The sequence below is a fragment of the Balaenoptera musculus genome, chromosome X, assembly GCF_009873245.2.
Source record: "Balaenoptera musculus isolate JJ_BM4_2016_0621 chromosome X, mBalMus1.pri.v3, whole genome shotgun sequence".
Classification (NCBI taxonomy): Eukaryota; Metazoa; Chordata; class Mammalia; order Artiodactyla; family Balaenopteridae; genus Balaenoptera; species Balaenoptera musculus.
In genome coordinates, this window is record NC_045806.1 from 26558301 (window position 1) to 26573515 (window position 15215).

The window sequence follows — 15215 nt, forward strand, 5'->3', positions numbered from 1 at the left end:
GCAAAGGGTCCCTGTTCTCTCATTTGCAGCTAGGTCTAAGTGATGGAAGATCCTTTACAGCATTAGGGTTCTGTGACCTAGAGCTCTATATAGGCAAGCAAAAGCTTGGCCCTTGACAGTGCCAATTCAATAAATTATCTGGGAAAAAAAATTTTTAACACAACTGGCCTGGTATGGAGGGGCTTGTGGAACGTTCTCTTCCTTGGCCATAGGCTGGTAGTTGTTGAGAAGGAAGTGCTGGGTCACTTTGGTTCAGGTATGGGTTTCACACTGGCCAGACACAGAGGAGCGTAGAGCAGAGAGCTGTGTGCTCAGTATTCTTACAGACAGTGCAAGTGGAAGACAAGTGACCTGGACTGGAGTTATGTGTCATCTTCACGAACACCACAAAAACAAGAGAAAAAAGAATGCCACCTGAGTGGGTCCAGAGGGCCAACATGCCGCAGCCTATCTTACCTGAAAGGGAGGTAGAATGAGGTCAAAATCATGGCCAGTGGCTCTGGAATCTACATCCTGAACATGGCATTCCGCCACCTAGATTATTTACATCACTGGTAATGGATATTTCGACAACAGAGTATGCTACTGAATGCCTCTTACATGTTTACACTGTTTAGACCATGAAAGCTGTGAGGACAGTTCAAGGAAATTGACCAACAATCACTTTGACACAGGACTCATCTAAAACTTGGTGAATGTAACTCTAAAAGAAGTTTGAAGTACTTCACTTAGATGTAGGGATAAAATGAAGGTAGGATATTAAAAAATTGTTAACAAAATATCAAATCGTACATGGGTATTTCTTTTAAAAATCTGCAGTAACAGAAATATCACTGTTACAATTTTCCATTAATCTGTGATTGGATTAACATGTTTCCCCCATTGGACACTGGCACGACCCTATTTGTGCTCCACTGTTTCCCTAGCACACCTAGCACATCGTAGGCACTCTGAGTTTGCTGAATGACTGGTTTTGATTATACTTAGCCTTTTTTTAAGTGAGTCTTATTTATACAAATAAGGGAAAGTCTGAAAAAAAATCAATGTTTCAACACAGGAGTGCTGGTAAATTTCAGAGCCAAGATGACGTGAGTTAAGGAACCACCACCACCACCAACTGATGGTTCCCCCTATCTACAGTCAAATTACCTAAGAAAGAAAAAAAAAGTAGCCCTTGAATGATGAACTTGAAAAATTTAAACTCTAAGGAGATGGTAATTACCACATTATGCTTCCACCCTTTACACTAGTAGCATATCAATTTTAGATGACTGGGTTATTTTTTTTCTCCCTTATGAATGATGCAAAGCCAAATTCAGGTAGATATTCTATTTAAACTACTAGGAATTAAAGGGAGATACTTGTAATAACCTAACACTCTCAGACAATTATTTAAGGGAGATTTCAAAAGTGAAGTGCTCTGATTTCTAACAACCTCCCGCCTCCCCAGGCTGTTCCTTATTCTAGTCTTTCTCTCCCCAGTAAAGGGCATCCCTGTCCATCCAGGAGCTCCAGCAAAAACCCCAAGCCTCATCTGTGACCCATCCCTTCCCCCACCCTACTACTCTCTCTGCTACCCTGACATCCAATCCATCAGCAAGTTCTGGCCCTTTCTCCCCACCTCCACTGCTACCACTGTCAATCAAGTCATCGTCCTCTCTCTCAGGACTTCCACGGCGGCCTCCACACTGGTCTCCTTGTGTCCATACTTATGCCTTTACTGTTCACTCTCCACACTGTTCCACAGAGCAGGCAGGAAGTTGTTTTTAAACTGCAAGTCAGATCCTGTCACCCCCTATGGCCTTGCTTAAAGTCTTCTCATGGTTCCCTGTGATACTAAGAATAACATCCAAACTCCTAACTGTGGCCGACAAGGCCCCATCCACTTCTCAGATTTCAGTTCCTTCTGAAACCCCTTACCCACCCACCCTCACCTGTCACCCTTCTTCCACTGTATTTTTGACATGCTGGCCTTCTTTCTGATCCAGGAATGGGCCAAAATTATTCCCACCTCAGGCCCTTTGCATGTGCTGCTTTCTTTTCCTGAAACATTTTCCCCCCAGATATTTGCATGGCTGGCCCCTTTTGGCCTTTGACACCGCAGCAAAAGTGTCACCTCCTCAGAGAGGACTTCTCTGGCCTTCCAATCTAAAGGAAGCCTCTCTATGCACACTGTAGCATATCACTGGGTTTTACTTTCTGTATGGAACTTTATCTGCATCTGAAATTAGCTGGTACTTATCTGCTCTTATTGTTGGTCTCACCCCCACCAATAAAAGCTTCATGAGAACAGGGACCTAATCTTCCTGTTTATTGTTGTATCCTCAGTTCTCAAAGAAATGCTTGCCACTGCATGGGCACTCAAGTATGTGCTGAATGAATGAATTTAATTGAGATAATCATATATAGAGTAAAATAGTAAAAATACCTTTTATGTTGGAAATATCAATATTGAGCTGGCCAAGTTTCTCACACGTTTTCTCTATACACTCATAGACAGAATGCAGAATTTCCTTAGGGTCCTGCTCCACCCATCTTCAAACAAAAGAATGTATTTCGTTAGTCCACAAGAGAGCAAGACAGATATAATTTATTTCTCCAGAGATGTTCACTTATGAGGGAGTGGCTGCATAAATTGAAGAAAATCAGATAAGCAAAGCATACCCAATATTCTAAAGAAATGATTTAAAGAAGAGCCTATTTACTTTACATTTTTTATTATTCTTCATACAGTAATTAATCATTTGAAAGGAGGTAAGTAATACCAGGCCACAAATAGCAAATATTCTACCTATTTTAAAATTATTTTTCAAATCCAATAAGAAACTGGTTCCCCAATTCTTTATATTCTGTGGGTGTGATGAATTCTGATGTACTATCTTTATGTTTCACTAGTCATTAGTCATTTTTAAACAGACTAGATATAGATATTATTCTTTTGATACATTGATTTCCTCATTTACTTACTTATATATTTGTGTATTTATTTATTTATGAAGTAAAACAAATTCTAAAAAGTCAAATAAGTATACTAATCTCTTTTGTCATTTTATTTCCTAAAATGTTTTGTTAGAATTTAGGGAAAAAACTTACATTCCTTCCAATAACTATTTCATGTAGACAAGTGATTGGTCCCAGTTTTCAGACCCAATCCCAGTGCAATTGTGGTTAAGGTACAAGGACCTCAGAAGGATGAATGGCTCATAATAAATGAAAAGGAAGAATACCTGGGAGAAACAAATGGCATACTTTTTCTACGCAAAAGTAGAAATGACACAAGTTAAAAGAATCCTATGCTAGAATCTGGAAGTAGCAAGGGAATTCCAAATGCCTTTCTTCTCTGCCTTCCTCAGGCCTGCCTGGCTTTCCTGAGCTTTGAGTTCTGTCTCTAAATTCTCTTTTTCCAAAACCCAATCTCCTTCCACATATTTCTAATTTTTGTCCCTCCAAGTCTAGCTGTTCTCTCTCTAAACTGCACTGGGATCAGGCCTGTGGACGGTCATTCTAATGCTGCTAACATATCAATAGCTTTTATTATTAAACAAAGGAATTCTCTAAAACCTAGGAGAAAATTTTTAATGGAAAATTTGGTAAGACACTGTTTTCCCTGTCTTTCTTAAATTGAAGTAAATTTTACGATGAAATGAACAGATTGAAAGCACACAATTTGTTGAGTTTTAACAAATGTATATACCAATCTAACTAACACCCCAGTCAAGATATAGAATATTTCCATTGCTCCAGAAAAGTTCTTTCATGCCTCTTTCAAGTCAATCCCACACTCCACAGGCAACCACTTTCCGGATTTCCATCATTCTAATTAGTTTAGCCTTTTCTTGAATTTCAGATAGAGCCACGCAGGATGTATTCTTTTGTGGTCAGCTTTTTTCACTCTCCAGGATATCAAAGAGATTCAACCATGTCATTGCATGTATCAGGTCACTTTTGAAAAACTGTCAAACAGTATTTCATTGCTATCGTTCTACTGATGGCAGACATTTGAGGGGTTTCCAGTTTGGGCTAGTATGAACAAAGCTACTATAAACATTCATGTAGATAAGTCTTTCTATAGGCATATGCTTTCATTTCTCTTGGATAAATTCCTAAGAGTGGAATGTTGCAGATGTATGACTAATTTTATAAGAAACTGCCACACAGTTTTTCAAAGTGGTTGTATTATAAATATCAAATTTTAAATAAAATACTGTATAATATATGTATATGTACTATATAATACATATATATAAGTAGTAATATCACAATTACTATATATGAACATTATTCCCCAAAAGGATGATTTTAGTATTAGATAAGATATATAAATGTTTTTTTAAAAACATATCTTTATTTAAGGAAAAAACCCTTACATGCAAATCAGCAAAGCAGCAGTTTGGCAATGATGGAGACACAGAACTAAATGATTTCAAAGTCAACGTGGAATTTCTGATATCTAATACTCCTTTGCTTTATTACTTTATTATTGCTTCCTTTTGTCACTGAATTCCTAAGCCATCAATCATCCACATGTTTTTGCTGAGCTACCAAGTTACTGCTTCTTTTTTTGACTAATACCTATCCCTCACGTCTTCTCAGGAGGGTGTTTGGTTAAGTTTACTTTACAAAAGCACAGGGCAGGCGGGGTGAGATGGACTAATAAACATGATGTACCTTTACATATGAAATTGGGAAACATACCCTTCTCTTGGAAACTCTTGTTTTATTTCCACTTGATGATGACTAAGTAGTTCGGCTGTTTTTGAATTGAAAACCTGAAAAATATATTGCAATATTAGGGTAAAAATGCAGGTAGAGAGCAGAGATGTTTAAAAGTTATTCAGCAACTGATGTTCTTATTCACTGATAGAAAAATCATTTCAGATGAAATGCCTTACAAGATGTTCTACTTTCTCTTCAGATAGAATCATGTAAGTTATAATGTAGCTTCAGAAATAATAACTTCTCTTTAGATAAATGAAAATCTATTAAAGATAAAGCTAAAGAGGCAATTCCTCATTCTTTAAAACAAATGGTTCCAGGTGTAGGAAATTTAATACATCAACCAATTAATAGTATGGATTTCTTTTAGAGAATAGGAAAACCAAAAATAAAAGAGAGCTGGCCAAATGCTGATAGTGATAGTATAAGGTTCCATTCTGCATCCACCTTGGATGTGGAGACAGGAGTCATAGATGCCCAGGCAGGAAAGTATACTGTGTAAATTCCTTTGAAGGGAAGTGTAACAATGCGTCTAGCTCTTAGGAGAGGTAAGTAGAGCCATATCAGCAGGGGGAGAAGAGTACCGTGGCATCAAGCTGAGTGCTCTCTGTGACATGCTTGTCATGAATCGCTGACCCTTGATGATAAAACATTAAAACCAATGAATGAAAGCTACCAAAGAAGAAGTGCAGTACAAGCCTCCACAAATTTAAAACCACTAAAACAACACTTCTTAAAAACCTAGCAACCTTTTTTTCAGATATATTTATTTCTCACCTGGGTGTACCTATATTTAAGTATCAAATTACTTAGTCTTTCAGAGTAAGGATTCATATTTTAATTAAAACTAACTTCCAAAATCACTATAATTGCAGCAGTACAGTCACATTCAATTAAGAAAGTGTTTCCAGGCCTAGGTTTCCTGTGGGAGAAAATTACTCGCTGAATGCAGACTAACAAAGAAAGTAATAAGGGAAAACACACAGTGGGTGGGGTTGCTGCTCCCCTCCCTCCCCACCACACACATCATTTTTGGGGGAGGAAGTAATAAACATAATGAAAGCAAGAAGGCAAATTCTCAAGTCCTTTGAGGAGATAAAATATCTTGCAGGGCAAAGGTTAACTTGATACATCATAAATAAAAGGCACTTGGCTGACGCCCATGTAATAGCCCAGTAATTTACAACTTAGCATTGGGTAGGTCTCTAGGATGTCCATTCCAATTGTCCCATTTTATTTGCTGAAGCACCTCTAGGGCCTAGAATAGTGCCTGGCATAGGGTTTGATAATCAATAAATATTTGTTGAATATCTAAAAAACTGTGGTCTATCAGGTACTTACTAGAAAAAATTACTAAATAAAATGGGAAATGGGGACTTCCCTGGTGGTGCAGTGGTTAAGAATCCACCTGCCAATGCAGGAGACACGGGTTTGAGCCCTGGTCCGGGAAGATCCCACATGCCATGGAGCAACTAAGCCAGTGCGCCACAACTACTGAGCCTGCGCTCTAAAGCCCACGAGCCACAACTACTGAGGCCGCGTGCCACAATTACTGAAGCCCGCACACCTAGAGCCCGTGCTCTGCAACAAGAGAAGGCACCGCAATGAGAAGCCCACGCACCGCAACGAAGAGTAGCCCCCGCTCGCCGCAACTAGAGAAAGCCCGCGCAGCAATGAAGACCCAACAGAGCCAAAAATAAAATAAATAAAATAAATAAATTTAAAAAAAAAATCACCAGTTCTGTATTCATCTCTAAGCCCAAATCCTGTCTCAGTTCCAGATTTTGTTTTTGGTGGGGGAGGGCAATTAAAAACTGAAGAAACAACTTCACATAGGAAAGGAATTCATCACAGTGCAGGCGCATAGCATAAACCCAAAAGATGTTACCACTACTGCTGCTACTACTACTACTGCTACTTATTATTATTATTATTACTACTACTGCAACTATTACTACTTCTATTATAAGAGGAGAATTAGAATTAGAAGTCATTAGCTCTATATTTACCATTGTGCTTAAATCATGGTCAACTGCAGATTTGGAGGAGGGGGACAGTTAAAAAGCTGAAGAAACAAAGAAAATTACTTCTATAAAAATTGTTTCAAAAGGACTTTCTGAAACAACACATGCCTTCTGTCTCAGCAGAAGGGGAGTAGTGGAGAGACGAAGACGAAATGCAGTCCTTACTAAGTAACTGTCTTTCACGCTTGCCTCACTCACCCTATGACTAACTCAGCCATCCCATCATAAACATGCATTCACTTCCCTCCCCACGTGGTTTCCCCATTAGCCTACTCATGCCATACTCAACTTTACTGTGTGATAAGTAAGATATTCTTCAGGAATATAAACTCCGTCTCTAAAACACTATGTAAATTTGCAGGACCTAAAATAAAAATACTAGCTACAAACATGTTACATTGCAAACTTGACCACAGAAGGCATAATGGCATCTTCCAACAAGCCACAGAAGAGAACACAGCAAATGGCATTATATTTTTCCTAAAAAAGGAAATTATATTAAATAGCATATTCATACATCTAACATAGCTATAGTTGCCAAATTGAACTTTTTCCAAGACCCCGCAAGTTCTCCCTTTCTAGTCTTTCAGTCCAAGAGTTGTAGTCAACACATCAAGCCCTGGAGGCCTCTCTCTGCTGATGTCTATTCATGTAATGAGCACCGACCAGATGCCAGATGCTGTATTAGGCTTTGGAGAGGGGAAAAAAAGACACCATTCTGCCCCTCAAGGAACTCAAAACTGAAGGCTCTGAACATTTACGCTTATGAGACAAGAGGACAAGAGAGTGTGGCAGCTCTCTGATGAGAACATGTTCTTGCCATGTCTGTAATGTGATGGGCAAGAAAACTAACCAACTTAGTGGGGGCGGGGAACACAAAAGAATCACAGTTACATTTATTATAAGAGGGGCCTCATTTGAGCTATGAGCCAAATTAGTTTTACCAAATTTACTGTTCATTAGTTCCTGGCCCTTAATGGGTGCCTAATACTTATGTGCTGGATACATAAATGAAAGAAAGAAAGCGGAAATCTATCCCTTAACCTTGAGATCTCTAAATATGATGAGACAACCGGGGTCAAGGCAATGTTTCCTGCCAAAATAAGCACGGAGCTACAATTCAAGTCATTCTTCATAGATGCTGGCTATTGGAACAAAATGGTTACGCAACCATTAGCCATGGTGACTACACCTAAGCCCTGCCCAGGCCCCGCTTAATCTGAGTCACAAGATGATCCAAACCAGCAGTACTTTTTCAAAGGCAACAATTTTTTACATATTGTGAAACCTGTGTCTAAGTACGTTTTTCTTGGTGAAGATTCATCTGTGACCATAATCAGAACTGGTAAATGGCCTTCCCCAGCCTCCCATCTTCCCTTCACAGTGCAGTCAGCCCTCCATATCCACGGTTCCATTTCTGTAGATTCGACCAGCCGCAGATCAAAAATATTTTTTAAAAAATTCCAGAAAGTTCCAAAAAGCCAAACTTGAATTTGCCCTGTGCCTAGCAACTATTTACATAGCATCTACGTTGTATTTACAACTACTTACATAGTATTTACATTGTGTTAGGTTTAAATAATCTAGAGATGATTTGAAGTATATGGAAGGATGTGCATAGGTTTTATGCAAATAATGCACCATTTTATTACATAAGGGACATGAGCATCCTAGGATTTTAGTATCCAGGGGGGTCCTGGAACCAGTCTCCTAGATACCGAGGTTTGACTGTACTCAGGTAGCTCGGGAGCCTAAGGCAGGAGGTGTTAGGAGGATAGTCTTCTGACTGTGACAGACCTGGACTTGAATCCCAGTTCCACGTTCCTCTGTAACCTTGGGCACACTCTTCAGCACGGTCTAATCATCTGGGTAAAGGAGCTTAATAATACTACCTACATCATATTTATTATGAGGATTAAATGAGATAACGCTGGAAAAGTCCTCAATGCAGTGCCTGACACATTTCAAGTCACAACACATTCTAAGCCTTTGTTTTTTGGGGTTTTTTTTAACAGTCAACTTAATGGGGAAAAAATAAAGTTACCAAATTAAAGAAGGAAGTTGACTGTTCAAGCTGAAGCTTTTGTCTTATGAAGAAATGGCTCCTCCTTTAAACCTGTTACACTAATTCTCTTTCCAAGAAGTTCCTACTCTGCAATCTGGGTAAACACATGCCAAGCCCAGTTCACTTTCCTATCAGACAAGTTGGAAATTTTCCTTTGGTACAAAACACATGCATAGGGTCCCAAGATTTAAGTCTTTGACAACTAGAGGAAGAAACGAACATGTTCTAAAATTGCAGGTCCAAACGTAAAATAGATAGCTACTGGGAAGCAGCCGCATAGCACAAGGAGATCAGCTCGGTGCTTTGTGATCACCTAGAGGGGTGGGATAGGGAGGGTGGGAGGGAGGGAGATGCAAGAGGGAAGAGATATGGGAACATATGTATATGTATAACTGATTCACTTTGTTATAAAGCAGAAACTAACACACCATTTTAGAAAAAAAAGAAAAAAAAAAAAGAAATTAAGTAATCAAACATACCTAAATCAGAGAGTTTTAACATTTTTTGACAAGATAAAAAAGAAAACCAGATTTAAAATTCAGTTGACCTATAAAAATCTATTCAACAAATATGTATAAAGTGCTCCCTGTAGATACAACAGGTGTTCATTTGTCATGTTGACCAAGATATTTTAAGGAATACAAAGATGAACAAGTCTTAAAAAGGAGGTTCCTGCTTTCAAGTACAGCAGATATACAATAACACGAAGTAGGTGCTAAGAGCTATTAACAGATAAAAAAGAATGCTATAGGAAGGGGGGGAAATTCTGACTAAGGGTTTGAGGAAGACTTCTACCAAGAGATGGCAGTTGAGTACAATTTGGAGGTAGAGTACAATTTGGAGGTAAAATTTGGAGTAAAATTTGGAGGTAGAGCACAATTTCAAGAAGCAGATATGGGAAATTTTCACAGGGAGGAGGCATTTCCCTTGGATGAAAGAACATGAATAAAGAAATCTTGTGTCCCTTATGGGAGAAAGCCAATATAGCTAGCATAGAAAAAGGGAAAAGAAAGCTTAGCAAGGTTATTGGTCTTGTGAATGTTGAATGAGATATGACAATTTAATGAATAATGGTCAGGAAATTATTTTAATACCTTTCACTCTATAAGCTTCCTTATGACAGTTCTTATCTGCTGTATTCTTTCCTGAGAAGGTAAGCAAATATTTTTGAGTCATAATTACAACGTGGAACAATATGACTAGAACAACTCCTTGGGAATCACCTTGTGACTGAAGCACTTATTCAGCAAATCTATTATCTGTATTTTGTAGGGAGTGCTTTAGCAAACCTCTTTCCTTATAACCAAGGGAAAAAAAAAACCCTTTCTAAACCATTCCCAAATTTTTCTCTACTTCACACAGGATCCCTTCACACAGGTAGCCTTTTATCTACCTCTGAAGCTTTCTTGCATAGTTGTTTCTCAAGCAGCAGGAAACTTTATTGATCAACTTTTAAACATCATTCTATAAGCAGGATGGGAACCTTCTGAATGTGTACCTTAGCTTACTCACTGAGATCAAGCCACAGTAAACAGCACCCAACTTTTTTATACATGACACTGAACAACTGATTGTGATGATACGAAGTTTTCATTCCTTCCCCACCAATGCAGAAAGATGCCTCTTGGGCAACAAAATCTGAGGGACCAGGAACAACCTGCAGTAGATAAAGAAGATTGCTGGGCTATAGGGACAGCAACAGCAAAAAGTCAAAAGGAAGAAAGGCACAGTCAGGCTGGCAACTAAAAAGGCAGCCTACAGAGTTATGAAATATTTTACCCACTTTCATAGAGGGCAAAGGCTGCATAAACTTGAGAACAACTGCCATGTTTGGTTTGGCCCCTACAATCCATTAGGAACTAGCTGCCAACATTTAAGAACAGGAAGATTTCACTGAAAACTCTAGACTACCAGCTTTTCTTAAAGAATTTGAAGATCTGGCAGCACGGGGCTAGTGTTCCTGCCTGGCAGCTATAGGTTTCCCCTTAGCCTGAGTCTGCTCTCCAGTCTGCCCTCCTCCCTCTACCTGCCTGGCCCCTGCAGGCATTTGTGTGGGCAATTCTTGAATACGGCTTCAAAACTCAACCCACAGTTAGCGCACTGTCTTAATGGTCTTTCTCAATTTGGGAAGATGGCAGTGATGATTGTGTATTTTATTAATCAAATCCAGTTAGGCTAAGTTTCTTACTTATGATTCAGGATTACTTTATAGACACTTATATGAAAATAAGACATAGTGAAACCTGCCCTGGGTGATCAGAAGGTAAACAATGTAAGAGACGGTAGAATTATGTCTTGGCAGCTCAAACCAGGGTAAGTCATTAAATAAGAACCAAGCTAAAACTGGACTGAAGGCTTTTGACTTTAGACAAGAGAGATGAGTATCAACATGAAGGTACAAATGCAGGTTTTGGTCAAGTGGTCAACTAAACAGAGCTCTGAAAAATATACATACACTGTATGTACAATGTATACATACAGTATATATACATACTAAATAATGCATGAAAACATGATTTGAGACAAAGAAGTGAAGAGGGAGCTAAGTAGTCATTAAATATTTACATCAACTTGCCAGATTAGTCAAATGTCCACTGAAAGCATGGGCTCTTAAACAACAATAGTTTTTTAAAATTACTTTTAAATTATCTTACTGAAGTCAGTGCTAGATCACTTTAAGAGCAAGTTTCCTAATTGCCCAAAACAAATTAATCAGCAGAAAGTCACTTAAATAGCACTCCATTATGGCAAAACTCTGCTGTCAGACACGGTAAATAAAAAGAGAAGTAGAATTTCCCTGTCGCTTTATGCTGTGAAGCGCAGAGAGGACAGTCATCTTTGCAATGGGCAAAGTATCAGAACTGAAATTTACGAATCTTCGAAATTAAATAAAGATTCTGGTAAAAGCAGTGTAGTGTGACTTTTTCCTAATGTGCTCTGCCACTCGCCGCCCCGCCCCCCGCCTTAGCATTCTACCTTCTGCAATGTCTGTCTGTGGGAGAGAATGACAAGGCATCATCACGCTAATACTATATTCGTTCCACCACTCCAAAGGACGCTGTTAGGCTACCACAGCCGTGACACAGCTTCCCCCATCCAAGGACGTCCTGCCCCCGGCAGGCCAAATGCTTCTGGGGAAGACTGCAGCAGCGGTCAATGTGGCCACCTGTCCCTGGCTGCAGGCGGGCTGCTCTGCACGGACGCTCGACGAGTCCTAGCTCCCTTCGGGGGAGGAGTCCCCCCATTAGAAGGCGGCCTGGTTCCTCCTTCAAGGCCAGGGCTGCTCAGCTCAGCCGCGGGGGTCTCGAGAGGCCGCGTTCCCCCAGGCCCGGGCGGGGCAGCTCCAGCGTGGCAAGTCCCGCTCCGGGGCTCTTGGCCTCCTTCTCTTGCCTGGCGGCCGGGGCCCCGGGCCGTGGGAAGAACGGGATGGGGACGCGACACCCAGCCCCGGCGTTCCAAGGCTCCCGCCCCGGTTCATCACCTCCTCAGGGGCACCCCGGGCTCACCAAAAAGCGCGTCGAGCTGGTGCCCTGGTCCACTGCTCCCACCAATGGCCCCAAAACTGCTTTCTTCGCGGCTGCCATGAAACCAGCTTGGGGTCGGCGGGCGGTCGCGGCCCGTTTCCCTGGTGACGGCGGCGGGCGGGGAAGGGGCGGGCTGCGAGTCGGGAGGTCCGGGTGGCCGGCAGCAGTAGATGGCTCGGACCGCGCTCGGGCGGCCCCTTTACCGGCGCGGAGCCTTCTCACCCCGCCCCTCCAGCCCAGGTCCCGCCCCCACCAGCATTCCCCACGACTCCGGGGGCGGGGCGGAGGGGGGGCGCTGTCTGCCTGGCCGACCAATTACCGAAAGCGGAAAGAGAAGGAACATTCAGACAATCTGAGGTAGCTAGACGTCATGGGGGCGGGGCCTGGGCGCGGCGGAGGCGGTGGCCCGCGCGGCAGGTCACGTGGGCCCGGCGACCAGGCGGCCAAGCCGGCCAGGCCGGCCTGCCGCAGGTCCGGGGCTGAGGCAGGTGGTGCCCACGGTCAGGGAGCGTCTCTGGCCCGCGGAAAGGGCACAACCCTACCAGCGCCCTGGGGCTTCCGCTCGCGGATGGGTCCCAAAGTGCAGAACTGCTTGTTCCTCTGGTGGGCTGTGCAGAGCAAGACGTGAGTCACTCTTTGGACCGACCCTACCGGGCCTTCCCGCGCTTCCCACGCCCCGCCCACTTCCTGGTTCCTCGTCCAAGAAAAGAATAATCCCCTCTACTGGGACTGACCCTATGTAGTGTCACCTTCAGGAGCAGCGCGAATCCTTCGCCTTTGGAGGCTTTTCAGGGATAATGAACGAGGAAGTTCTTTCGGATTAGCGTTTAAGGGAAGCGTTCAAAATCAACCTTCTGGGGCTTCCCTGGTGGCGCAGTGGTTGAGAATCCGCCTGCCAATGCAGGGGACACGGGTTCGAGCCCTGGTCTGGGAAGATCCCACATGCCGCGGAGCAACTAGGCCCGTGAGCCACAATTACTGAGCCTGCGCGTCTGGAGCCTGTGCTCCGCAACAAGAGAGGCCGCGATAGTGAGAGGCCTGCGCACCGCGATGAAGAGGGGCCCCCACTTGCCGCAACTAGAGAAAGCCCTCGCACAGAAACGAAGACACAACACAGCCATAAATAAATAAATAAAATTTTAAAAAAAATCAACCTTCTGGGGTCATCAGTAGACTATCCGGAAAGAAGTCGCCGGGTTCCTCCCTGTCCTGATGCGCCCTTGCTCCTCGCTTGACCTCAGTCTGATGTCCCCTCCCTCACACGCCCTTTTCCTCTCCCTCCGGTAAATGATGTGGACAGCAAAAGGAGAAAAGAGTCCTGCTTATTTGACCTTGAATTTACCTTGCTGGATTCTCTTAGATCCTATGTTCCAGGAGTTTTCAAACTCTGGACCGAGACCCAATGTGAGAAATAGCTTACAAAACAACCCCGGGCCTGTGTGCTGGTGTGTGTGTGGTGGTGGTGGGGGGTGTGCGTGCGCGCGCGGGCGCGCATTTATTTATAATTTATATAGTTACATATATAAATACATTTTATACATTTTTACATATATTTTAAACGTTTTCCAAAACAATATTTATCCTTCAATGCTATGCATTCTGTATCTTTTTTATTCTATTACATATCACTTTTTAAAAAATGCTGGTTGAAAAATCACTAAATTGATTTTGTAAACCAGCATGCTCAATCAATTTCAAAAGCATTGTACTATTCCCACTCTCGCATTTTTTTCCACCCCATTTCCCCAATCTCTCACGGTTCTGGAACATCATTTCTATTTTTCCCCCCTCTCGCCTTCCTCTACACCACCTCACTTACTCATCTCTGTGTTTATAGTTTTACAACTCTTGCTCTGGAAGCAAATTTTCCAATACTCTGTCTAGAAATCGAATTCTAGTGTTCCAGATGAGGCCTACTTGTAGAGATGCTGGACTTGGTAACTACTGATAAACTGGCTTGCTTTAGGATAGGAGTGCAGATGAATCAGTATTTCTGAATTTCCTGGAAGAGGAAGAGACACAGACAGGCATACAGGCACATGTAAAGGCACTAGGCTAACTTGCCCCTAAACACCCTGAAAAACTTAATTGACTGAAATAGATAAGGATTTCCTTGATGCTAACAGGCAGTAAAAAGAAAGCCACCAGGCTTCCCTGGTGGCGCAGTGGTTAAGAATCCGCCTGCCAAGGGGGCTTCCCTGGTGGCGCAGTGGTTGAGAATCCGCCTGCCAATGCAGGGGACACGGGTTCGAGCCCTGGTCTGGGAGGATCCCACATGCCGCGGAGCAACTAGGCCCGTGAGCCACAATTACTGAGCCTGCGCGTCTGGAGCCTCTGCTCCGCAACAAGAGAGGCCGCGATAGTGAGAGGCCCGCGCACCGCGATGAAGAGTAGTGTCCGCTCGCCGCAACTAGAGAAAGCCCTCGCACAGAAACGAAGACCCAACACAGCCATGAATAGATAAATAAATAAATTAAAAAAAAAAAAAAAGAATCCGCCTGCCAATGCAGGGGACACGGGTTCGAGCCCTGGTCCGGGAAGATCCCACATGCTGCGGAGCAACAAAGCCCGTGCACCACAACTACTGAGCCTGCACTCTACAGCCCGCGAGCCACCACTACTGAGCCCGCGTACCACAACTACTGAAGCCCGTGCGCCTAGAGCCTGTGCTCCACAAGAGAAGCCACTGCAATAAGAAGCCCATGCGCCACAACTAGAGAAAGCCCGCGCGCAGCAACAAAGACCCAATGCAGCCAAAAATTTAAAAAATAAATAAAATAAATAAATTTATTTTTTAAAAAGTTAAAAAAAAAAGCCACCAAACCTACCACTTTGATCCATTAAAAGAAAAAAAAAAATCCCTGACCATGTTTGAACTTTCACACA

General features: G+C 42.4%; 1 protein-coding gene across 7 annotated transcripts in view; it reads right to left on the reverse strand.

The window, feature by feature from the left end:
* The window catches only part of GK (glycerol kinase), a 63647-nt gene extending 51108 nt beyond the window's left edge, over positions 1–12539 (reverse strand). For 2 of the 7 annotated variants that reach the window (XM_036839524.1, XM_036839523.1), the window contains exons 1-3: positions 12312–12528; positions 4696–4769; positions 2429–2535 (exon numbers count right to left, since the gene is read on the reverse strand). In XM_036839524.1, the coding sequence (XP_036695419.1) occupies positions 2429–2535; positions 4696–4769; positions 12312–12389 (259 nt within the window). In that variant the 5' untranslated portion in view covers positions 12390–12528. Of the gene's footprint in view, positions 1–2428; positions 2536–4695; positions 4770–12311 lie in introns of all 7 variants that reach the window. The other 5 variants (XM_036839527.1, XM_036839528.1, XM_036839525.1 and 2 more) reach the window with 4 other exon arrangements.
* Positions 12540–15215: the final 2676 nt, after the last annotated feature.